A 27990-nucleotide genomic window follows, 5' to 3' on the forward strand; every position below is an offset into this window, starting at 1 on the left:
TCATGCAATCAGAAATGTTACATACATATTTGAAATTTTGTCATTAAAATTGAAGAATACAAATAATTTACCAGCAACACAAGCAAAATCTCCTCCAACACTTCTCCACTTCACTGAAGTCCCTTCATCATTCACATCATCACACACATGTTCCCCATTACCACTAACACTGTAACCACTTGAGCAATTCAGTAAACAACTTGAACCATAAGTCACATTACTACAATCACCAACTGATTGGCTGTTTGTTATCTCCACTTCTGGATCATTACATGTTAAGATGGTACAAGTCACTGGCTCACTACTCCATGTCCCATTAACACTACATCTTGTTTGTCTGTTACCCTCCAACTGATAACCACGATTACAATAATAAGTACATGTGTCCTGGAAGACACTTGTGTTAGAGGGACAAGTCACATTACCATTCTCTGGATCACTTAGACTGACACATGGTACTGTAACAGAACAACATTGTAAAGTTATATTACACTATGTAGTTCATTGTTACCTGGAGAACAAGTCACTCCACTCCCAGTCAGCATCCATGTTACTCCTATACCATTAAGACCACAACTATACTGGGAGGAGTCTCCTGACCTGTTATAACCATCCTCACACTCCACCATACATGTGCTAGTGTAAGATGTGTCATCACATGGTCTACTGTTAGCTACCACCGTTACAGGACAATGAAGAATGTTACATTGTGTACTAGTACCACTCCACTCCCCACTAGCCTCACACTGTCTCATTACACTACCTTCTATTTCATAACCATCATCACATTGAAATGTACAATTGTCTTGATATTGTAGTGGTTGATTGTCACTGCTGCAGTTAATACTACCATTAGATGGTGCTACCAAATCTTCTGTACAAGTTACTAGGTAAAGAAACATATAAAATGTTTAACAGTTTTATTGCTAACAGTGTACCTATATCACACTGGAAGGATCCTCCAGTAACATTATTCTTCCATTCTGCTCCATCATTCACAATGTCACAGGTGAACATGTTATTACCAACTACCATATAACCAGTGATACATCCTAGACTACACAATGACCCAAACTCATCACTACAATCATTAACTAATGTATTATCATCTACTATATCAGTTAAATTTAAATTGTTACAATGAAGAATATCACAAGTCACATCAGCTCCACTCCATGATCCATTAGATAAACATTGTCTGGTTGAGGAGCCAGTTAGTTCATATCCAGGATCACATGAGAATGAACACTGATCTTCATAACGTGGTACACCAGTAAAATTACATGAGATGTTACCATTACTGGGTGATGGTAGAGTGGTACACTGAACTATGTACAGGTATAATGATATGTTTGCATATACAAAGTTACTAACTATTTTGTACCTCTCTCACAACTCCATTCTTCTCCAGTAGCTACCCACATTACTGATGATCCATTACCACATACATATAATGGGTCTCCACTACCATTAAAGCCTTCTTCACACTGTAGATCACACATTGACTGATATGTACTACTACAAGACTCAGCCAACATGCTGTTCATTGGTAGTGATGATGAGGGACACTCCATGATGGTACAGGACACTGGTGATCCACTCCAACTACCATCAGACTGACATGTTCTCTGAGGACTACCAGTTAGCTCATAACCAGTGTTACATGTGAAACTACAAGTGTCTTCATAGGAAGAAACTCCATCATCTCCCAGTGAACACGATACCATTCCGTTGTTTGGATTACTGAGTTCCAGACAAGTCACTGTGTTGGGTAAGAACAGATCAATGAAATTTGTGTGGTATGTAATTTACCTCTTTGACAAGATGCATCATCTCTTGCTAACCACTCAACCACATCAGGGTTGGCAGTGACATTACACACATAAGTGACACTGGTCACATTATTCCTACTGACGTAGCCTTCATCACATGATGCTACACATGTTGACTGGTACTGTGTGTCACATGGTAACTGTAGGTGTGAGTTATCAAGAGGTGGTGATGTGGAACAATTTAATACTACACATATTGGATCTCCTCCATTCCAACTTTGATCAGCTAAACAAGTTCCATTACTAGATCCTTGTAATTCATAACCTCCATTGCAGGAAAATGTACAAGTGTCCTCAAACACACCAGTGGTAGTTTCATTTGGGCACTGAAGTGTTCCATTTGTTAGAGGAGTGCATTGAACTGTGTAAATAATGGGACACATATAATACAGTACAGGACACTTTGAACAAACCTCTCTCACACATTACATCTACTCCACCTATTGGTACCCAGTCAACCATGGTAGGGTCACTTGTTACATTACACAAGTAAGTGACATCATCTCCAGTAAAACCTTCATCACACGATAGTGTACATTGTGACTGATACACTAGACTACATGATGGTGATGGTATGACACCATCTGGTAGTGTTGATGTGGTACAGTTAAGTGGTACACAAGATGGTAGTCCTCCACTCCAACTTTGATCAGCTAAACAAGTTCCATTATTAGGTCCTTGTAATTCATAACCTCCATTGCAGGAAAATGTACAAGTGTCCTCAAACACACCAGTAGTAGTTTCATTTGGACAAAGGAGTGATCCATTTGATAGAGTAGGGCATTGAACTGTTGAAAAACAATCTCCTTCATACACCATTATAATATCCCCAATACATTTACCTACTGAACTATACTAGCTTGTACTGTATTATAAACTCTGGGATATATTAAGGGTGTAAATTAAAAATGTTTAGTATGGTTATGTAAAACATAAAACCTCATTATAAGTAAAGTTACATGTATTATAGCAAAAGTAGTGAACTAAAATGCTGTACAATCTTTATGTGAGCTGTAGGGATTAGTAACTGTCAATCCATTGATGTATAGTTGTCATGGTCAGCCAAGACAGTGAGTCGTGGTCAGCTAAGACAGTGAGTCGTGGTCAGCAAAAACAGTGAATCATGGTCAGCCAAGACAGTGAGTCGTGGTCAGCCAAAACAGTGAATCATGGTTAGCCACAAGCAGCGAAGTATACAATTACGTATATTGTAAAAGTGTCATAGTATTGCAATAACGGACATTACTAATTTCTATTCCCTCATCCCATCCAATTTAGCAGTGATTAAGACACATGGTAGTGTCATGCGGCCCAAGAAGCCAGCGCACAACACCCGTGAGTATATTGACAGGAAGAACAAAAATGCAATTTTCGCACCTACGTAGCTCTGTACTGCCTTAATGAAACAAGACGATTTTTGCTGTGGACATGCCCTCAAACTTCAGTACTACACATTCCAAATTTGAATGAAATCGCTTCAAGCGCTCCTGAGATATGCGACTTCAAAAATTGGCTTAGTTTCTTCATTTTTTTTTCTTATTATTTTTCTTCCTCTTTTTGCACACTTACAAAAACTGCTTTAAAACACAAATGCAATACCCAATTGCCTTGGAATTTGGCACACAGAAGGGGGGGTATAAAGGCGCATCTCTGTACCAACTTTGCCTGGAATACGATATACAGACAAAGAATTATTAGTGATTATTTATCAAAAATAACACCAATATGTTGTCACGCCTACAGGGTAAACCGCTTATGGGAAGAAGCCGAAAATTGGTGGGTGAATAGGTTAACTATTGAAACTCAAACCTTTTGTGGTTTGAAAGAAATCGAGCTAAAAACCAGGAAGATACAACGAAAAAACCAACAGTGTGTAACAATCATGCAATCGAGATTAGCTAATAAAAAATGAATACTTTCCACACCTACCAGAAAAACCGCTTGGAGTAATGCTTTGAAATTTTCTGTAATCAGGGCACTGCTGAAAAGCAGTTCTTAGAACTGATGTAGTCTCCCTTCAAATCATTAAATCATTAAATCATCTTAGAAAGGCTCTTCAATGGTGTAGAAGAATCAGACTTAAAGCCACAGAGTTATAATACGAAATCCAACTTGGTGTAGCAAGTGCAAGATTGAGATACTCTAATAGAGCAGTAATCCTAATAGAGCAGTCACCCTGAAAAGAATTCAAGAGATCAGCTAGAAACTAATAACCTGTATAGAGATCAGCTACAAACAAATCGCCTTGTAGAGAGTTCAGCTACAAACAATTCACCCTGCAGAGAGATCAGCTAGAAGAAGTTACCTTGTAGGGAGTTCAACTACATAGTTCAGCTAGAAGAAGTTACCTTGTAGAAAGTTCAGCTACAAAGAAACCATCATGTAGAGAGTTCAGCTGCAAACAAATCACCTGTACAGAATTCAGCTACAAACAAGTGATCCTGTACAGAGATTAACTAGAAGAATTTACCTTGTAGAGAGTTCAGCTACAAACAAATCACCCTGTAGAGAGATCAGCTAGAAGAAGTCACCTCGTAGAGAGTTCAGTTACAAAGAAATCACCATGTATAGAGTTCAGCTGCAAACAAATCACCCTGTAGAGAGTTCAGCTAGAAACAATTCCCCCTGCAGAGAGATCAGCTAGAAACAAGTGATCCTGTAGAGAGATCAGCTAGAAGAAGTTACCTTGTAGACAGTTCAGCTGCAAACAAATCACCCTGTAGAAAGATCAGCTAGAAGAAGTTACCTTGTAGATAGTTCAGCTACAAACAAATCATCCTGTAGAGAGATCAGCTAGAAGGACTCACCTTGTAGAGTGTTCAGTTACAAAGAAACCACCATGTAGATTTCTGTAATAAATGTATGTATTATATATATATAATTTGTACATTTACTGATAAAATCAGAAATATTTACAGTATTTAACATCTGCTTCATTTTTTCTTCTTCCTGTGGTAAAGAAAAAAAGATAGGTTAAAAAAGCCCCAAAGCCGGTCATAGGCCGGCTTTGGGGTATACAAATACAAAAAGAAGTGAAATCTAATCCAAAACAGGCAAGCTATAAAAAAAAAGAATGCGGCCCTCAGAAAGGCTATGGTGAAAAAAGATGTGAAATCCAAGGTGGCGGCCAAGAAATGGCTGTGATGGTAGGTTAATGGTAAAATTTTAATAACGACAATTCAGGTGAATTTTGTGCCAAGATCAAGCAGCACCAAAATTCACCAAAATTGTTGTTATTAAAATTTTACCATTAACCTACCATCACAGCCATTTCTTGGCTGCCACCTTGGATTTCACATCTTTTTTCACCATAGCCATTTTGAGGGCTGCACTCTTTTTTTTACAGCTTGGCTGTTTTGGATTAGATAGTATATACATTAATCTCATGTTTGACAACAGTACATTTTCACAAAGTGCTCATATCACCTCATTAGACCCACCCACAGCCATGTCCAGCCAAAGAATGATCACTGCAAATCACTATAGTCCAATGCCAGAAGATCAAACAACTGTCGGAAAGCTATTCATAAAATCTATGATATGCTGCTCTCAAATTTTATAATAGCCACACAGTAATTATTGCGTTATTTTGTATGGAGAAATTAGTTACCATACCATCTGACCATTATTAACTTCTTTATGAGAAATTGGATTGATATAATCTTAAAGCCTCACCCATAGTAGGCTAGCAACCTGCAAGTGATGTGGCACACCTTAATTGTATCACACAAACACTTATGTGTCATCTAATATTTGTATGGTTGTTGTGACTGTGTTTTATTTCATGCTCTGCATCAAGTACTATCTTGTGTATGTTTCTCCCCTGTCATACCTCTTCTACACACATCATCACTACCACTCCAGCTCCCATCACTCTGACAGGTCCTAATGTCACTACCAGTTAGCTCATAACCAGTGTTACATGTGAAACTACAAGTGTCTTCATAGGAAGGAATTCCATCATCTCCCAGTGAACACAATACCATTCCATTGTTTGGATTACTGAGTTCCAGACAAGTCACTGTGTTGGGTAAGAACAGATCAATGAAATTTGTGTGGTATGTAATTTACCTCTTTGACAAGATGCATCATCTCTTGCTAACCACTCAACCACATCAGGGTCGGCAGTGACATTGCACACATAAGTGATACTGGTCACATTATTCCTAGTGACGTACCCTTCATCACATGATGCTACACATGTTGACTGGTACTGTGTGTCACATGGTAACTGTAGGTGTGAGTTATCAAGAGGTGGTGATGTGGAACAATTTAATACTACACATATTGGATCTCCTCCATTCCAACTTTGATTGGCTAAACAAGTCCCACTATTAGATCCTTGTAATTCATAACCTCCATTACAGGAAAATGTACAAGTGTCCTCAAACACACCAGTGGTAGTTTCATTTGGGCACTGAAGTGTTCCATTTGTTAGAGGAGTGCATTGAACTGTGTAAATAATGGGACACATATAATACAGTACAGGACACTTTGAACAAACCTCTCTCACACATCACATCTACTCCACCTATTGGTACCCAGTCAACCATGGTAGGGTCACTTGTTACATTACACAAGTAAGTGACATCATCTCCAGTAAAACCTTCATCACATGATAGTGTACATTGTGACTGATACACTAGACTACATGATGGTAATGGTATGACTGTGACACCATCTGGTAGTATTGCACTATTATCAGGACAGTTAAGGGGCACACAAGATGGTAGTCCTTCACTCCAACTTTGATTAGCTAAACAAGTCCCACTATTAGATCCTTGTAATTCATAACCTCCATTGCAGGAAAATGTACAAATGTCCTCAAACACACCAGTAGTAGTTTCATTTGGGCACTGAAGTGTTCCATTTGTTAGAGGAGTGCATTGAACTGTGTAAATAATGGGACACATATAATACAGTACAGGACACTTTGAACAAACCTCTCTCACACATCACATCTACTCCACCTATTGGTACCCAGTCAACCATGGTAGGGTCACTTGTTACATTACACAAGTAAGTGACATCATCTCCAGTAAAACCTTCATCACATGATAGTGTACATTGTGACTGATACACTAGACTACATGATGGTAATGGTATGACTGTGACACCATCTGGTAGTATTGCACTATTATCAGGACAGTTAAGGGGCACACAAGGTGGTAGTCCTTCACTCCAACTTTGATTAGCTAAACAAGTCCCACTATTAGATCCTTGTAATTCATAACCTCCATTGCAGGAAAATGTACAAGTGTCCTCAAACACACCAGTAGTAGTTTCATTTGGGCACTGAAGTGTTCCATTTGTTAGAGGAGTGCATTGAACTGTGTAAATAATGGGACACATATAATACAGCACAGGACACTTTGAACAAACCTCTCTCACACAATACATCTACTCCACCTATTGGTACCCAGTCAACCATGGTAGGGTCACTTGTTACATTACACAAGTAAGTGACATCATCTCCAGTAAAACCTTCATCACATGATAGTGTACATTGTGACTGATACACTAGACTACATGATGGTGATTGTATGACTGTGACACCATCTGGTGGTGTTGCGCTATTATCAGTACAGTTAAGGGGCACACAAGATGGTAGTCCTCCACTCCAACTTTGATCAGCTAAACAAGTTCCATTATTAGGTCCTTGTAATTCATAACCTCCATTGCAGGAAAATGTACAAGTGTCCTCAAACACACCAGTAGTAGTTTCATTTGGACAAAGGAGTGATCCATTTGATAGAGTAGGGCATTGAACTGTTGAAAAACAATCTCCTTCATACACCATTATAATATCCCCAATACATTTACCTACTGAACTATACTAGCTTGTACTATATTATAAACTCTGGGATATATTAAGGGTGTAAATTAAAAATGTTTAGTATGGTTATGTAAAACATAAAACCTCATTATAAGTAAAGTTACATGTATTATAGCAAAAGTAGTGAACTAAAATGCTGTACAATCTTTATGTGAGCTGTAGGGATTAGTAACTGTCAATCCATTGATGTATAGTTGTCATGGTCAGCCAGGACAGCAAATCATGGTCAGCCACAAGCAGCGAAGTATACAATTACGTATATTGCAAAAGTGTCATAGTATTGCATGTACATATGCTCAGACACTATCACACATTCCCAATAAGTGGACGTAAAGAAGCTGGCCTGCTGCAGGACCAGATTATGACTCATACAATAGCAATCAACTAATGGGTATGGTTCCATGTAAGCCTGTATACATGGCTTCCTACATACCTACAGACTGCAGCACATTTATGGGCATGGCTCCATATCAATGTCTACAGACAGTAACATACAATCTCAATAAGTGAGACCTGATCTGGGATATTTTATAATACGGGTCAGACCTGGATGACCAGGACAGAATGTGATCTGGGTGACCAACTTGGTTTCCATCCTGATCTATAACCACAAAATAAGAATTTATTTTATGACTAAAATATATGCACAATCTCCCTCAAGCGCTGCACACTCGAGGGAGAGTGCATATGTTTAGTCATATCTTGAGTAATTTTGTTAAAACTGCTATATTCCTCTAGTAGATGAAACGATTATAGATAGCAATTAATAGTGAAACAGTATCTCCTGGAGATTGAAATCAGTAGAAATTCTTGATGGATCAGACGTTTTAGACTTTTAGCAGTGCCACACCTACCCAGTCACAATTACTGAGTTATCCACAAAGGAGACAAGAGTTCATTGAAAATCCTGTTACTGGCTGAGGTGAATAATTGTTGGTTGATTTAGGCATTCGTTATTAGAGGCTTGTTTACCGTTTAGATAAGGATGTCGTGGAATGTGTGAAGTTACACCATATATGGCAAGCGTAGTCACAAAGCATGGTATAGTCGTGGTATATCAGTTGTATACCATAGCATGGCGCTTTGATCTCCACCACAGGTGTAGTATATGACATATTGTTATCTGATAATCTATGACTCATAAAGATGTGGGCAACAGAAAGTTTATATTTGTGTAACATCAACTGGTTCCAATTTACCTCATATTTATTGACCCGAAAATAATGATAAAATAATGTCTCTGTTATTGAATTACAGTAATAGTTAGAATTGAGATACAAAATTAATGACAAGTAATAGTCCACTGTAGTGGCCATGAGTGAGTATTAGATTTTAATTGTGGCTTGTATTTTTCATTTGGCCATACAACAAACTATTTAATTATTTTTGAGTTGCACATGTAGCCCCTTATCTACAAAGGTTTTGAGCTCAAAAACAATGTGTTTATTGGCTCCTGTTAAAATTTGTATCCAGTTTTATGTCATTTTACTTCAAATACAGTTAATATACATCCATTCTACATAACCAATACAACACTGTGATTGGATTTTCCTGTCACTCAAAATTCCTTTTATGCTTATGTACACTACAGGTTACTGCACATAATATTATGGTAATAGAATTCTTGTGGGCACATATGTATATGTGACCAAATTTTGGAAAATCACCCTTATGGGTGCATTTGACACATTAAATATTTAGTTCTGAAACACAGCATTATAAGTTAAATTCCTATCCAATTAAGGGTAGAATAAACCATAGATACCCTGAATTACAAGAATTTTTTTAGAAATGTTTGAAAACTGTTTTCTGCTATTAACAGCACCATGCTAGTTTCAAAAAATTCTAATTGTTTCAGGCGTGACCATAAGGGTGATTTTCCAAAATTCGGTCACATATATGGTCTTATGTCATGCTGTACATCAGTGTTTGTCTAACCTCTTCTACACACATCATCACTACCACTCCAGCTCCCATTACTCTGACAGGTCCTAGTATCACTACCAGTTAGCTCATAACCAGTGTTACATGTGAAACTACAAGTGTCTCCCTCATAACCCACTCCTACTCTACCAGAACTGCATGATGTCATCTCTCCATTGGATGGTGTTGTTAGGTTGTCACATCGGATGTCTAATATAAAGTGTAGTAAATGATTATATCTAATGTATTGTGTGTCTATAGTACATGATTATGATTAAATTTTTGTTTGGCATTGCAAAAATTGTAATCAAGAAAAGTATTATAGGATAATTGTTTTAAAATTTAACTGTATACACTGAATATTTTCAAGGTTGAGCAATGTAACTAAATATATATATTTTTGCAGATCTTAAAATGTATATATGGAGGTTTAAATATTTCAAGGATAAAATTGTTGCTGTTAACTGCCAAAACCTTGAAATCAGCGAAAAGTTTCTCTCTTGAAATATTTAGGCTGTATGGTATAGTGAATATATTATCCACACAAAAACATCTTAGCTGTGAAAAGGGGTGTGGCCTGGGTAAAAAAAGTTGTAAAATGAAAAGTGGTGGTCAAGAAATGGCTGCAATGATATCCATGCAAAAACAGCCAAGCTGTATAAAAAGGATGTGGCCTTTAAAAGCCTGGGTGAAAAGTTGTGAAATCAAAGGTGGTGGCCATGAAATGGCTGAAATGATGTTAACGCTAATACATTTAATAGCTATTAATTACCATTAACATCATTGCAGCCATTTCATGGCCACCACTTTTGATTTTGCAACTTTTTTCACTCTGGCTTTTGAAGGCCACACCTTTTAAAACAACTTGGCTGTTTTGGCATGGATTTCACTTCTCTTTGTATTTTAAATACCACAAAGCCAACCATAAATTGGCTTTGAGCTTGTTATTACCATTGTTCTTCTTATGTATAGATGTAATGATGATGATATAAGACAAACTAGTGCTCTACCAAAATTAAAAACAGAAATATACCTACTGATTGGATACCAGAGACAAATGATTTATGTAAATTTAAAAATGAAGTAGCCTAAGGGATCCAAGCAATAAAAAGTAGTGAAACAAGAGATGAATGATGGTGTTACAGCATAGCTCGGTGGGATAGCATGTTATAACAATGATTTTGATCAATGCCAAAGAAAGGATTTCCCCACTGAGCTATGCTGTAATACCATCATTCATCTTGTTTCACTACTTTTTATTGCTTGGATCCCTACATGAGGCTGCCCAGGTCCAGTCATGAATTTTTTTCTCCTTTCTCCACCTTTTCAAACATACTTTCTGTAACAACTACAGATCTTCAGCACTTGTGCTGCAAAGTCTTAATAAAAGAAATAAAAGATTTAAGTAATAATTTTTAACATACTAGTTTGTTTTGGTTATTTTTGTTATAGCATACAGAAATACACATGTGACTGCTCTATTAGGGTGACTGATGTATTAGGGTATCTCGAGTCAGCCTTTCACCTATGTACTACCAGGGGGTGCGACATTATTTTCATCGCGCTAGCATTATGAATACAGCTAGACCAATAATAATGGAGTGTGTCATCGTGATCAAGTAAATAGATTGTTAAGAGGTACCTAATTTAGAAAAAAAAGCTACTTTGTTTTAAAAAAATACAGGCATTTTATATAGCCACAGTCATGAACAAAATTACAAAACAATTATCAGTATTTAGCTATTGGTTATCAAACAATATGGTAGTAAAAGCCTTCTTACAATGTAATCTCTTCTGGTGCCCAACAACAGTGAAATCCAATTGTTACACATCCTTAGTGAGACCTACATTAGAGTATGCTGCTACAGTGTAGTCCCCACACCTTCAATACCAGAAACACCAAATAGAAAAGGTTCAGCGTAGTGCTGCTCGCTTTGTTAAAAATGACTTCACCTATCACAGCAGTGTAACTAACATGTTCAAACATCTTAAGTGGCCACTGCTCAAACACCAAAGAAGCTTCTTAAAATTGATAATGTTTTACAAAATATTACATGGTCTTGTTGACATCTCATTTACACTTACACCCCTCTCAACACCTACCTGTGGTCACAAACAGCATTTCATCATCCCTTTTGCTAGAACTGATACATATTTAAATCTTTCCTACCCTCTGCTATCAATTTGTGGAATTCTCATGATAATACTGGATGATTTAAACTTGATTTATCCTTGTACCTCTTCCCAACAGACTGATTTATGTATGATTATCTGTGTGTTTATACTCTTTTTGTGAGTTCTACACAGTAATTAACAATAACAATAGTACTGTTAAAGTAGGGATTCCCCCAAAAATGATGGGCACTGCCAAAAATGCAGCCTAAAAAAATCATCCTAGAAATATCTTATGTGATGAAAATTATCTTTACTGAAAAATGATAGTCCATCTAACATTACAGGTGGCTGGATATGGAATTTTTTTTTTTTAAATCACCAAAACTCGAATTTTCATTTGTCAGCCTACCTGCCTGCCTGCCTGACCACAGTCGCAAGGCTGGAGGCCAAATGAAGCAGCGCACAGCCACCTATTTACACCACAGTAACAAACTCACCAGCGGCATGTGCCTTTTGGGGTTCTAATGAGTGTGAGCCCTCTGTGCCTTGTCTTTCCTTTTATCTTCATTCAGGTCATCCTTCTTCATGCAATGAAACCCTATTGAGGTGTTAATACCCCTATCAACACTTTCCTTGAGCAGCATATTAAGTGCTGCAAACCTAAATTAAGTGCTTACGCTCTATAGATACCAGTAACTTCATGATAGGTTCAACACCACACCTATTAGTGTGATCTAGTTGATTAATAATGATTGAGCATTATAGCTATTCAAATAAACTGCTGAAACCAGCTTTACATTCACTTTCAGAGGTCTAATGTTTAAAAATTAACATTTATTGGGTTTGGCATGCATTTAGTAGAAAGTTTACTATAAATACAGGTTTCTGACTCCCTGTTTCACATGCTTACTGTTATCCTCCTTGCAGGTGCCTAGAGGGCTCTTTGTCTAATAAATTAACCCTTAATGAAAACAGGAGAGGTCAAGATGTTTAAGTACTAGCTGAATGCAGAGGAAATCCAGGTTGTGTGGCTCCTCAGGCACCTGCATGTCTAGACTACAAACAGTCTGTGGATAAAGTCACCGCCTGGCATTTTTGTCCGCATTCAGCATAGTTTTCAGTTACAGGTTTTTGACTCCCTGCTTCACAGGGAGTCAGCCTCCTTGCAGTCTCTAGAAGGATAGTTGTCAAATAATTAAATAAAATAACAAGATTGGGATACCGCAGTCACTCTAATACAACAGTCAAATAAAATTGTGACAAACTGCAGAAAATCACTCTCAAATTCAATCTCATAGGGTCTAGTTCCTGGGAGGGCATGCCTCCATACCCCCTAATGTATGCCTTCTCTGTATTACCTAGCTATAGCATTACGTATCTAGGATCTGGCATCACCAATAGCCCTGATCTGGGGGGCATTCTGAATTTCCAAGGAATAATGTGTCACAGATTGAATTTTCAGTGGTTATAACATCACTGATTTTATCTTTATAATTTCCTAGAAAGTTTAGAAACTCCCCTGGAACTGTTCCTACTGTTGTTCATGGAACCATGTTTGATATAGGATTGTTTATTAGGCTTTGATTTTCCCATGCGCAATTCTTCATATACTAGCATTGGTACCTGCTCAATGTGCCTAGAATACATATTAACTCTATGATCTAGCCTCAATCAGGTGATCTACAAGCTTAACTGTTTATTCTGTGGAATACAGCTGAAGTTTTCTCTACATCATGGCCTTTAAATGGAATGCATGAAAAGTGCACAGAAGCTTGTAATAAACAGCCTGATGATTGGTGTTTTATTTTGCAAATGAATTGTGCCAATACTTGCACATATTTGTGGGTAAGCATTATCAATCTGTCAAACAGTAGTACTGTTTAATAGGGTTCCCCCATTAAACAGGGTTTCTATGATGGATAAACCATCATAGAAATGTCATAATCATCTTTACTGAATAGTACAGTCTTACTCCATTCAACATCAAATACAGCATTAAAAACAAGAAAACACTTACAGGCAACTGGATATAGATTATTTTGATCTGCCTGTTTCACTGACCACAGTCGCAAGCAAACAAAGCAGTACATGGCCACCATTTAACACCACAGGATGTACCTTTTGTAGATCCTGCAAATGTCTGCCTTCTGTGAATTGCTATTTTCAATTAAATGGTAATATTCTTCATGCCAGGAAACCATACCAAAGTGTCAGCTTTCCATATTAACACGGGTGTATTTAAATGCCACGAAACTATACTTAACATACTGTAGTATCCTTGGTAGTATCAGGTAGTGGAAGAACTGGGCGATTGTAATGAGCCACACCCTCTTAAACAATCAGAACATGCTACCAAACACCTAATAATTAATTCTGAGACCATGACCCTCCATGATCTAGCTCCATAGAAAACAAGGTATTGTACCACACTAGCTTAATCTACTGCATATATAGCACTGTAGCTGTAGTGAGATTGATATACTCTCTAATACAGCAGTCACAACCACACATGTATTCTATTTTATAGCTATGTTCTAACCAAAAAGTAAATTTGTAATTAGTAAACTACATACATCACAATAGACTAACACATTAAGCTACACAAAGCAAAGCGGGAAGTGATACAATGGGCGTAATGGATACAGGGAGGAGTGGGAACTGGTAGCCACTGGAGTCACAGTTTGATGATTGAGTGAATCCATTATTTCAGCGGGTGTGGGGTAGTGTAGGAATGGCAAAGGGTGTGGTATTACATTTATCTCTGGCAAGAGACTATCAGTAGCTGAAGAAATTAGTTGACTTGAACACTGAAGACCCTGAAGGTGTGCAAATTAGGTTGAGGTGACAGGAAATGGTTGTTGATTCACAGAGTAAAGTGTTGCATCAAAGTTAGTGGTAGCGGGGGGGATAAGATCAATAAAACTGTTCTTAACTATAGGCTGATAACAAATCGATGAATTAAATTCATAGTGAACTCTATAACTAGAGTTCCCAAATGATGTAGTCATCCGCCAGGTGAAGTGCCAGTAGCAATCTTCTCAGCAAACAGGGGTACCAAAGTGGGTAAATTTAGTCCAACTGTCTGTTCCATAGCAGTAGCAATGGCCTCATCAAGCAACTCTGAATTAGTTGGCCCTTCTTTCCCCTTCACAAGAATCAAAGTGAAAACTATTATCAGACACTGTAGTAGAAGTATTATCCTCATGAAAGCCAGGTGCTGCTGCCAACTTGGGGGATTCAAAATGAGTGGCTCCAACTTCCTGTCCCCTACATACTTCCCAAATCTGTTCACCAACACTAGCACAAGCCTGATTGTTATCTCTCTTGACAACATCTTGGGACAAATCCTTGATTGAGAACCCTGTAACTAATCTTATGAGTGAGGGTGAGAACCCAAATATGTAGAGTGATTTTAACACTATACCAGTATAATTGAACACTCAATTGTTCAATAAGATGACGAAATACCTTGCCTGTAGACAAACTGTTACATACAGTGAAAGTCTGAGCAATGGAGCAAAAGATCTCTATGTGCGAAGGTGTCCAAACAACAAAGTTCTACCAACTACTTGTGCTGAGCATCTTTCTCCAATTCTGCAAACCCAGAAATAGTGGCTGAATGGATCAGTACTCCAGAATGGAGTGCACTTCATATTAAAATAATTAACAAACTAGTGTAATAAAGATTATTAATTAAACGAAGTAGGCTCAAAAGTAGTGAAATAAGAAATGATGGTAGCTATGAGGGAAAATCCCTACTTGGCATTGAAAAGATGGTGAAAAAACATTTTTGCTATGGTACAGTAATGCTTCTTCAAGTATAGGGCATATCCATTCACTGGACTGGACTACTGGACTGGCATATTTTTGGTTTTTGCACATTCTGTGGTTAAAATTTATTGAGTCTTGCAAGCCAAGGGTCCTGAGGGAACCTACGGCCCACTACTAAATGCTGAATATGAGCAGTGGAGTATGCGATAACTGTCTTAATAATTTTGCTGTGTCCTACAACACTTATTCCTTACCCTGGTGTATAGTAATGCTGTAGGGAATGTATATCAGCAATAATTAACCATCGATCAACTCGCCAGTTGACAAGATATCCTTAGTGTGAGCTCAAGGAGCAAGCTATATAGTATAGTCTTGCGTGGCAAGACCTTTACTTCTGGAGAAAGACTTACCGATTAGAAATTTTTTCAGCATGTGCATAATTATAATCACATCCCGCAGCACTGAAAACAAGTCTGTCCATGCTAGCTCAATTCCTGAGCTCACACTAAGGATATCTTGAAGGATATTGTCAACTGGCAAGTTGATCGCTGGTTAATTATTGCTGATATACATCCCCTACAGCATTACTGTACACCAGGGTAGGGAATAAGTGTTGTAGGACATAATAAATCACAGTGAAACTATTAAAAGACAGTTATCGCATACTCCACTGCTCATATTCAGCATTTAGTAGTGGGCTGTAGGTTCCCTCAGGACCCTTGACTTGTGAGACTCAATAAATTTTAATCACAGAATGTACAAACACCAAAAATATACCAGTCCAGTAGTCCAGTCCAGTGAATGGATACTCACTTGAAGTATACAACAATACAGCAATAACAGAAACAGTTACTAGTTACAGTTATGTAATGTTGAAGTGTCCTCATAATATCTCGCCATTTGATCGTACCAGTCTGCAAAGGAGCAGGCAAAGTATTCCACACATGGACAGCAGATACACTCCAGCTTTGTAAAAATCTATCCAGTGACTCTTAAAAGTCTCAGGGACAGCTAGATGATAATCTTTAGCTGGGTCATCAAGAATAGAAAAACAAGACCATCTAGTGTTGTAGGTGGCAAAATGTGGACAGGTCAGATTTTCATAGCCCTCACCACTGGGTAATTTACAAATCAAACCAAAGGCTGCTGCCTGGCAATAGGAAAATAAGGATGGCAAAAGTAGTTGATCAAATATCTTCAGCACGATGTTGAAGAGAATCCAATCAAAATGAGTATTGGCAGCTCCGTAATACAGTAAATGATCATATTCTAAACAAGATCAAATGAAGGCTTTGCAACATGCCAGTTTAGGGATATTCCCACATTGCTACAATGCTAAGTAGGGACTTTTCCTCATCATCTCTTCTTTCACTACATAATAACTTTCTACTACACTAGTATAATAGTAATAATAATAGCAGCACAACACAAAAATCATGCACTTTTCATAAAGGCATGAAACTTTCCACATTAGCAGTAGTGCTGAAACAATTATTTGGTTATATGACTATTTGGTCGGCATGACACTATTTGATTTTATTCAAATAATCGTTGGTATTTTGTACACTGTATTCTGATGGAAAAGCCAGCCTTGAAACTTAAGATTGTGAATGAAGTGATGTATCTATGCTATTAAAATTCTATTTTAGAAAAGACAGAAATAGCTGTTAGGCTTTACCTTGCTCCATAACAAAAGGTTTCAGTACTTGTTTAATAGAAGTATAATAAGCATTAAAGAATAACCGAATATTCGGTTGTTTTTTTCACAACTATTTGAATAGTAAAAAATGCTATTCGTTGCAGCACTATAGTACTCCCCATGGCATAATTTTTTTTTTATATACTGTAGTGTCATCACAGATTTGACCTTTGGTGACCTTTATGGCCATTTTTCCCCAGAAATTTAATCATTTCTGTGTTTATATCCCTGAGGCATTAATTAACTAGTTAAAACATGGTACCAAAATAAAGATCCTGTTAAATGAAACAACTTAGTTTTATTTAAAGTTAACAGGTGATTTCATTCCAAAGTTATGATCATTTATATTACCCATGAATTTGTAAAAATTTACCTCCCCTTAGGTAATTTATACCCCAAGAGCAGTTAACTCAAAGAATTTTGCAGCTAATAAAAGTGATCATAACTTTGAAATGAAATGGGGGTTACTATTCAGTGGACTGGACTACTGGACTGGAACACTGGACTGGAACACTGGACTGGAACACTGGACTGACATATTTTTGATTTTTGCACATTTTATGGTTGGATTTATGGAGTCTTGCCAGTAAGTACCCTTAGGACACCTGCAACCCACTTTTAAATGCTGAAGACGAACAATGGAATATGCGAAAACTGTCTCTTATCTTGATAATTTCGCTACTGTTCATTATGCCACTATACAACACTTATTTCTTACCCTGGTGTGTAGTAATGCTGCAGGCAGTGCAGGGAATTGATTGTGACAGCAATAGTTAATCAGCAATCAACTAGCCAGTAGACGGTATCCTTCGAGTTATATCCTTAGAGCAAGCTTGAGGAGCAAGCAAGCTAGTCTCGCTGCCAGATTTCTGTCTCAGTGCAGGGGCTTATCAATTAAAGATTATAAGTAGCTATACTGAAAAATCTCTAATTGGTAAGCACCTGCACTGAACTAGAGACAAGTCTAGAGGTCTAGCCATGCTGGCGAGACTAGCTTGCTCCTCAAGCTTGCTCTAAGAATATCTTGAAAGATATTGTGTACTGGCTAGTTGATTGCTGGTTAACTATTGCTGTCACATTCAATTACTACACACCAGGGTAAGGAATAAGTGTTGTATAGTGGCATAATAAACAGCAGCGAAAATATTAAGAGACAGTTTTCGCGTATTCCACTGTTCGTCTTCAGCATATAGAAGTGAGCAAATATTAAGAGACAGTTTTCGCGTATTCCACTGTTCGTCTTCAGCATATAGATGTGGGCTGCAGGTGCCCTAAGGGTGCTTACTAGCAAGACTCCATAAATCCAACCATAGAATTTGCAAAAACCAAAAATATGTCAGTCCAGTAATCCAGTCCAGTGTTCCAGTCCAGTAGTCCAGTCCACTGAATAGTAACCCCCAAATGAAATTACCTATTAACTTCAAATAAAAACCAAGTTATTTCGTTCCACAAGATCTTTTCTTTGGTACCATAACAATTAATGCCTCAGGGAGATAAAGACAAAAATAGTCAAAGTTCTGTGAAAAAGTGGCCACAAAGGTCACCAAAGGCCAATCTGCAATGGCACTATATCAAGAAAAACATGTCATAAGGAGCACTACATATTACATACTTTCATGAAAAAGTGTATGATTTGAATAATTTTGGGGGCTATGATGCTAAAAAAAGGAATTTAAGTTCAATTAAGGTCACCTACTCCTGAAGATATGCTAGTAGAGATTTAATCCCTAATTCAGTCATGGGTATAGCTAGACTGAAGTAGGGAATAAATGTTCACTACTATATCTTCAGGTGTAGGTGACTTCCCTTGTTTCACTTCTTTGATCCCTAATTGAACTCAGTATTATAAATAAACAAAGAACACTACAAGAAGGATCCCTGTAATCAATCCAATCACAACAGGAAACTTGATGACTTCCATTACAAACATTATAAGGAAACCATCACGCAGCACTACCGCAAATTGACACCTTGCGCTATCAGCAAAAGATAAATGGGACACAAAGGAGGACACAGGTAGACCCATGAAGCAAGCATTGTATGTACTGTGGTATGCCAAAGGCACCTGCTGGGCTGAAGCCACGTCAAACAGTGAAAAATCAAACTAGTAGCATTAGCTGTTATCAAGTTCAGCTTGTTTGAAGGCAATAGTCAGTTAGGCAGTCAGTCAGTAGAAATTTCCACTAAATAATAATTTTATAGCAACTTTTTTGAAGCATTTTGGGTCTCACTTTTGGGCATGGTTATACCTAACTAATACTGCCAAGGTGCCATGAAGGTACTGTGAGGCTGGTTTTAGAGTGATATTTTTGGCAAGAATATCCCAAACCTAATATACAAGTGTACTATCATACTGTATGATAAAGCTGAAAAGCTGTCTGTCTGCATTCCATTCCTCATGATGCCACTAACTCAGCAGCAAAAGCAGTCTTTACCAAAATTAAGTGCTCATCATCTGGCAAATCCAAGTGTGGTATTACAAATCACCCCATGCTTTTACTTGTTCTTTACAGAGTGTTGAAGGCATTGGTGTGGAGGAAAACTTGAGGTACATTCCACATGTGGACTGTTGGAAAAGCATACACTAGCACATTTGATAGGTATAGGGTAGGCATGGACAGACAAATTGGCTGCACGTTTGTTTGTCTGTGTGTTCTATTAGAGTATGTGCCTTCCTTTGTAACTTCAATTTTTAGTGCTTCCCTATTAGCCTGCACCTGTGTGTCAAATCTTTACTTGTAATATAGCTACAGTGAATAGCACTGCTTTAAATACTTTCTGTATTGAATCCTTCTAGCATGATGAGACAAGTACTATTAGCACCACATAAGCTGCACGTGTCTTGATAATAATAATTTTTTAGCCTACATGCTGTTCTTAACCTGCATCTTCACATAACCTTATTATTAATAGGCTTGCATGATGGAATAAGATTCATGTAAAAAAGTCACCACGCATGCTACACTTTAGGACATGCTTCATTCCTGATTTACCATTGTGGTTAATGTGGAATGTGAAATGGTCCTGTACAAAAGCAGGCACCAATGCTAGTATCTGATAATGTCACAAAAAGGTGGCACTGTGAAGAAAAGTTATCATGGGCAGGAACCAAACACTGGATCTTTGGGATAACAGTATTTTACATATGCAAATATTTGTAAAAAACATTTATTGTTCTAATACAATTCTGGAATTCCATAAGAAACACTATTACTTTTAAATTTGTATGTACATACCTATTGTGAATTGAATCAGTGGCTGCCGAGAATTAATCATGGCATTTCGCATACTGAGATCAACTGATGTTGGAGGAGGTGATCCATCAAACCGATACAGTACATATCCATCAGTTTGTATGTCTCTTACAGAATATCGAATACCATTTGGATGAAAATATCCAACAATATCTCCTGACTGAAATTCTATTCTGCTAGTGCCAGTAAGTGTAATATTTGCATCATAAAGATTACTTCTCCTTCTAGTCGCTTGATTATCTGATTGTAGCAGAACTTCACTAATTCTGCTATACGTCATCGAACCAGGTGATGATGATCGCCATACTTGGAAACTTAAAGAAGCATCTCTTGAATTACTCCTCATGACTTCAGCTCTAATGTTAGTTATTCTACCGTCACAAGTAAAGTTGAGACGTGGAATAATTGCTAGTCTATTACGACCCAAATGACTGTTTCCATTTTGCTGGATATTAACAGGGTCAGTACACACTTGTTCATCTAATACATGTTTAATGTTAAGTACATGACAAGATTAGAGTTCCCATACCTGAATATGGAACATGACAGAATGACAGCATGATAAGGTAGAACAATCGCCCATCCATTTTAGTACACACAATCAATCTGTAAAGCAAACAGAATTGGGGTAGCTACTTCAGAATAGTATAACTAGTAATTAAATTAGTTACAGATGCTTTTATAAAGTAACTAGTTGGTAAATTACTAGTTACTTTATGTGCTTTTTTGTACACTTTTGTAACATGTTTGTATGATTTATTTTATGCCTTACTAGTTAAATTAATATACACACATACACACCAGTGTTGGGCAATTTACTTTTTAAAAGTAACTATTTACATATTACTTGCAACAGAATTATTTAGTTACAGTTACATATTACCCATAAAATAAAGCAACTATTATATATTATATTACTTTGTGTCCACAGTGTTGTTGGACAATGTACAAATCTTGGTTATAAGTAAGAAGCTGGTGAATAAGCTTTATTCAGTAGGCTTCATTACTTTGTTGTGGCTAGGCATTACTCAGTGGATTACTGACGAGATTAGTAACTTTGTTATTTGTAGTAATAATATTACATAATATTAGACTTGTTACAGTAACTATATTACTTAGGTAGCGCATTACATTTGTAAGTAAAGTAACTTGAGTTATATTACCTGTTTTTATAGCATATTTCATTATATTACTTAGGTACCACAAAAGTAATAATATTACATAACGCGTTACTCCCAACACTGCACACACACACACGCACGCACACACACACACACACACATATGTACCATGAAAAAACAGCCAAGCTGTATAAAAAAGGTGCTGCCTTCATTATTAACATTAACATCACTGCAGCCATTTCATGACTGCCATCTTTGATTTCATAACTTTTTTTCACCCAAGCTTTTTGAAAACTACACCCTTTTATACAACTTGGCTGTTTTTGCACACCTTTTGTATTTTAAATATATACTCCAAAAAACAACTATAAACTGGCTTTGAGGTTTGTTTTACACAAATAATTGTTCTTCTTATCTACAGATGCAATGATATGAGACAAACTAGTGCTTTAACAATACAGAAAAATCTGATACCAAGATCTATGTTGGTACTGATAATTGCTCCAAAATTTTGTACTTGCTTGGCATATAAAGTTATTATAGTGCCTGTATTTATTTGCAGTAGAGTTTTATTATTATTCGCAATAGTGTATTAAATTCCTTCCAAGTTACGTATACTATTTGTCTATTGAGATGTTGCAGTGACCGTTCTATTAGAGTATCTCAATTTTTCATGCAAACGTGATAAGTTGTAGTTGCTTAATTTTTAACACTTGACATATATTGTTGTGCCCAGGATAACAAGACAGAAGAGTTGTAACAGATTATTATTGTAGCTAGCTAGTAGTGTATGCAATATACATTACTAGAAGACATTTAACCTCTAATTCAGTCATGGCTATATTACCGACAGGCTATATAGTTGTATTTGACTGAAGCAGGAATTAAATGTCCACTAGTATAACTGCAGGTGTAGATGACCTCCCTTGTTTCATTGTCTTTTAGTTCTATGGTCCCCCCAAAGGTAAATTCTCTAAGTTTTATGAATGCGGCATAAATTAAATATTCAGTAAAGCCTCAGTTAGGCCACTATTTTCTGTCCAGATATATTGGGCAAGCATTTCGATTTCCATCACTTATTTTAATGCATCAGCCTTTTTAGCAACCAGCATGTGTGTAGGCATGCCCACAATACACAACAGAAATGTATACAGTCAACAATGAATAAACGAGTAAGACGACACATCAAAAATGCATGGTTTAAATGAACCCATATAACATGCAAAATTTGTATGGCTACATTAATGGAAGAATATTGAAATATTTTGAGATGTCAATATAAACGAATTTAGATAAGACAACTGGTCAGTATATAATTCCTAAACTTTTGGACACAGGAAAACCACAGTGGACCACATGTTTTGAGAGATTTTGTCAAGCTTCTGGACTAACCCATAGGAGTTCAACACAGCGAGTTATAACCTCACCTACACAATGGGTGATGCTGCTGATGATATTATTCAATCTTCTAACCTCAGCAATGACCAGAAAAACTCTTCCACAACAGTTTTGTGGAGGTTTGAATCTCATTGTGTGAAGAAGCTATAAGTTATTTTCAAAATTCAAACAGTGCAAGCAGGAAGGAGAATTTAATAATTTTGTTGTACAACTTGTCCAAACATTGCAATTACAGTGCTCTAAAAGAAGAAATGATTCACAATTGCATAGGTTATGTTTCATGGTTGTATTAGAACTTTTGTTTTTAGCAGACAATCTGTGTGCAGCTGTGTGTATCAAACTTTTACGTAATGGAGAGTATTAGGTATGTAACAATGTTGTACAAAATTAGGATATATGGTACACAAGTTATAGCCATACCACATGACAAGTGTAATAACCTCCCCTAGATTAACCCCTGGCAAGTATTGCAAGGACACTTTTTGTCAAAAGAATGCATCAAAGTTTCATATCAATGCAATATTAAGTTACACCACTTTAATCAAGCTGTGTTGTTGCAAAACCTCTAGTCAGAAACTACAAATTGTGACCAGCTGAGTAAAACCTAGGATATTTCTCGAATTCTATTTCTGTTGTCTATAGTACGTAACAAAGGAGTGAACAGTTAAAAGTTTCAGTCTATTATGATTACTAAATCCCTACTAGCACAAAGGGAAAAATATTTGTGAGAAGTAACACTGGAATGTCCTTTCAACAACAGGGCCTTAATTACTCAGGAAAAACCCTACATTGCTACAGCCGGTTACTAAAAAGTGTTCCTGCAAGTATAATAGATGCCGTAAATAAAAGCTGACTGTATCCTAGTGAAACCTTTGATAAAACTAGTACATTATTACATCCCAGAATATAAATGTATTAAGTTATGGCATTGAGGCCACTATGCTGAACACAGCAAAGGTAAACAGCTCCCTGTATTCTGTTGTGCCTGAGGTGTGGGTGTATAATTATGTGTGGTGTACATGTATGAGAACTATACTATTTCATTGTGACTGTCATCACCACAGGGAGATTACAACCCGGGCATTTATTTCTTTCAAACAACTTTTTACCCCGGCTACTAAACAAGACTAGTGACTATACGAATCTGGTGTGTATATAACTGATCAGCATTCATGAGTCAACTTCATACCTTGGTGTTGTACTCTCCTGGACTCTCCTTGATGTTTCCCTCAGCATATTTCACAGAATCAAGCTTAAAAGGAACTTTATAAAACTCTCTTCACTTCTATCATTTATAACACCGCCTGGAATTGTTAAAAATAATGACTGCACTAGATGTTTATTTGAGACCCAGAATTTATTTGAAACCTGGCGTTTATTTTTGTTATGATGCTGTATACCTCCGGTGACTAAATGGCACCAGGCGTTTATATGAGACCGGCCATAATTTGAGGCAATATAGTAATATAGTTTTTAAATGTTAACCATGCCAATGTCTCTAAGCTAAAACAAATATGTATGTGAGTGCGTGTGTCTGAGCATGCATAAATTATGTGAAATCCCAAATTTCCATCCACTAGCCTGCTTCGCATACTGACCTGCCAACACCAAATTTTGTTTGTTTATAGTATAACATGTATGTGATATGTAGTGTGTGTAAAAGTGTATGCATACATCGTATGTGAGTATAGGTCTGTAAATGTCTCATCATCTTGTGTTTGTAGATGCATTATTGTTAAGCACTACTGTACTTGGGACATCAAAGAGGAGAAACAATACCTTATAAACAATACCGTAAGGTATTGTTTCTCCTACGCATGCAAATACCATGAACTGCAATGGACAATGACAATACTGTAGCTGAATGTGATGTACTGAGGCAATATCAGGCAAACTGATTTCTACAAACTTGGTTCATGGCTACTGAACACACAGATACAGTGGAGCCTCAGACCTCTATTATCCAGGCACCTCCATTGTCTGGACAGCCCAAATTGGTCATGTGACTTGTAGTTTATTGACCATAATGAAGTTTGGTTTAGATGAAAGCACAAGGAGGGAGTCTCAAGGTTGCTGTTTACCTGTTTGGTGGCTTGTTTAATAACTACCAGTTGGTTGCTAGGTGATAACGCATTTTAAACCCCAGTGCGTGGGAGTATCAAAGCGCCGCGCTGGGTTATAACTACCATACAGCTAGACAGAGCGGCGCTGCTACTGTACGATATATTAGTTATCACCCAGTGATAACTAACTTATCACCCTGTTGCGGAGCCACTCAGTCTCTTTCGTGACATCATAATAACCGCGAATGGCATTGTTTACCAATGGAACAAAGAGCCAAATAAGGAAATATTGATACAAAACACACCAATACAGCACTTAAAACTAGCTAAATCTTACAAGAAAACTGTTAATCCTTTACACAATAACACTACAAGTTACCAATACCGTGATAGTTTAACAAATGTCAAAAACAGTCCGTGACGATTTTCGCTCCAGCAATCACTCCCAATGGCCACTATGGTGAAGAACTAACTTCCTCTAGCTTCATCGTTCTATCTCAGACTATGGTAGCCACTTGTTGGTCTTTATTTTTCTCTTGCACACCACGCGACACCACCATACCAATTTCTGACAAAGGCGAATCGTACCTGGAACTGCTGCTTCATAACACCGCCCTTCGCTACAGTTTGTAGGCAGTATGTAAGGTCTCTCTTGTAGCTACGAAGTAGAATCTCCACACAATTTGGACGAAATCTTGAGCAGTGACAGGAACTCAAACCGGAACTTAATTTACTATCTGTAAACTTCTGCGCACTCCCGCGCACTGGGATATAAAACAGTTATATCCCGTATACTCGGATGATATCATTGTTATTACACTCGTCCTCGGCTCCGCCTCGGACTCATGTAATAACAATGATATCACCCTTGTACCGGGATATAACTATAACTTACAGCCCAGGGGAGTGACCATGAATGCTCTGTAGTGATTTCCCCTCTGCCCACTAAACTGCATATATAGCACTAACTGATAGCAATAATGGCAATGTTTGCTTTTTTAATTAGTTACTTTAGCATAATAGCATGCTATCCTTAGTTATGGACATTTCTGAGATAAGGACAGCAGTATGTACCAGACCGCCCGGATAAGAGAGGTTCCACTGCATTGTAATTGTATATACCATCTTTCATGATTGATAGATACTGCACTCCAGTTTTATATGCTACCTTCAGTGTGACATGGGTACATCATTCCAATATCCAGTGGGGACCAACTGTTTGTTACAGTTAGGCTCTCAATCCACCACTATACACACAAACTTACATGTAGTATGTTTTTTTCTCTATATAATGTCATCCATATGAAGAAGTTTGCTACATGGAATGGTGCTTAATCATGAAACACTTTAATTTCACAAACTAACCTGCAGAACCATGCTTTTGTTTAATTGTAACACTAATGTAGTGAAGGTTATTTGGTGTCAAGTTGTCAAAATTGCTTCAGATCATTCCATTCCAAATATCCACCATTCAATTCGTCATAGAAAAGTAAGTGATTTTCAACCTTGTACTTTGCTATCAATCTGCTATCCTTCTGCTATAGATCTTTTTAATTGCTATTCACTGCTCTTTCTAAATCTGGTCTAAAATCTGAGGTAACTATCACGTGTCGTGAGTTATTACACTTTTTATTACATGCCCCCGACATGCCCAATACCGTACGGAGAATTTTGCTACAATGAGTTGGTTTAGGCCATTTTGATGCACCAAAATTTCAATGAGTTGGATTGCTTCTGGTATCATTGTACTCACAGAGTTGCTCTACACATATCACAACCAGAAAGTTACTAAACAGACTCGAGGTAGACGGTACACAATAACTAATTTAATTTTTAATGGTTTTTCAATCGAAACATGCCTGTTCCAGCTGGCATTTTTGTCATGGACTAAAAAAGATAACAAATGTCTGCAAACTTCTTAATATGGAACTTTTTGTTGTATTTAAACACTTTCACATAGCATATAGTGGCAGTTATTTACAGTAATGGTGGATGCAGGATGGGGCATTTGGGGCAAATGCCCCCCTCCATTCCCTTCTGTGAAAGAGGCATACTTCTTTGATAGATTCTATGTACCTGATCAGACCAAAATCAATTTATGAAAACTGCAAACTCACCTAACCTAAAGTTAAAGAGGAGTCAAACTCGTCCAGTACCTTTGTACGTACTAAGCGCTTTTAAGATTTCACAACCATCTGCAAAGGCTATAATGACAAAAATCAACCTACTAAGGAGTGATCATTGCTGCTTAAAATAAATAGCAACTAACAAGAGAATCTGCTCTCCCCAACCACCTACAACTTAGCCTGTTTGTGCCCCTCCCCTTGCCAACTCCTGGATCCGCCCCTGTACAGTTGATTCCGCTATAATGCGTTGATTCCGCTATAATGCGGGCTCCACATATTTCCGTAACTTTTAATTTGTATAAAAAATCAATGTACAGTAAATGTGTCAAAAGTTTTCTCTAGCATCTTCATATGCAATGAGTGCCTCTAAAAATAATTATGGTGCACTGATGTGTCGGCTGCCGGCGAGTCTAATTTTATGCACTGGTGTGTCGGCTGCCGGCGAGTCTAATTTTATGCACTGTTTGTCATGCATTTTTCTTAGCTCTTACTTCTTCATAAGCAAATGCGATATAAAAACCCGAATTTCGTTAGCTTAGGCTAAATTGCATGCGACGGACATGCAACCGATCGCTAATTGCGGATAAATAATTAACATGATTGACAAAAACACTCACCTCTTTTCGGATTACAACCAATGGGAAGAAGCCAGCAACTTCAACTGCAGTTTTGCACCAAATTGAGTGTCGAGTCACGAGGATAAAATAGATTTACTGGGTAATTATAATTATCTTAAACCGTTCGCGCCGCGCGCCATGCGGTTCAAATATAAATTTTTTTTGAAACCATCAAATGAGATGAAATGTTACAAGATCCAACAGGTGAATAACCTAGCTAAGAGATTCTCTGCAA

The 27990-nt window shown here is 37.3% G+C and overlaps 1 protein-coding gene across 1 annotated transcript; it reads right to left on the reverse strand.

Moving 5' to 3' along the window:
• On the reverse strand, nt 1–27830 carry LOC136248559 (sushi, von Willebrand factor type A, EGF and pentraxin domain-containing protein 1-like). The gene is made up of 15 exons (XM_066040327.1): nt 27756–27830; nt 20960–21036; nt 20413–20910; nt 9607–9801; nt 7215–7601; nt 6776–7162; nt 6337–6723; nt 5904–6284; nt 5665–5853; nt 2246–2620; nt 1813–2193; nt 1385–1762; nt 939–1328; nt 512–886; nt 1–458 (listed from the first exon to the last, which is right to left on the reverse strand). Exons 2-15 carry the CDS (start codon nt 21015–21017, stop codon nt 1–3), a joined length of 4839 nt encoding a protein of 1612 aa, XP_065896399.1. The 5' UTR covers nt 21018–21036; nt 27756–27830.
• Between the last annotated feature and the right edge of the window lie 160 nt (nt 27831–27990).

Source organism: Dysidea avara, chromosome 3 (genome assembly GCF_963678975.1).
Source record: "Dysidea avara chromosome 3, odDysAvar1.4, whole genome shotgun sequence".
Lineage (NCBI taxonomy): Eukaryota > Metazoa > Porifera > Demospongiae > Dictyoceratida > Dysideidae > Dysidea > Dysidea avara.

Bases quoted from the DNA above. Each gene is read 5' to 3' on its own strand.
- LOC136248559 (XM_066040327.1), bottom strand. From the start codon at position 21,017: ATGGATGGGCGATTGTTCTACCTTATCATGCTGTCATTCTGTCATGTT. The intron at 7,602-9,606 runs GTTAGACAAACA...GTTTTTCAACAG, and splicing joins TGATGATGTGTGTAGAAGAG to TTCAATGCCCTACTCTATCA. The intron at 1,763-1,812 runs GTAAATTACATA...TACCCAACACAG, and splicing joins TGATGCATCTTGTCAAAGAG to TGACTTGTCTGGAACTCAGT.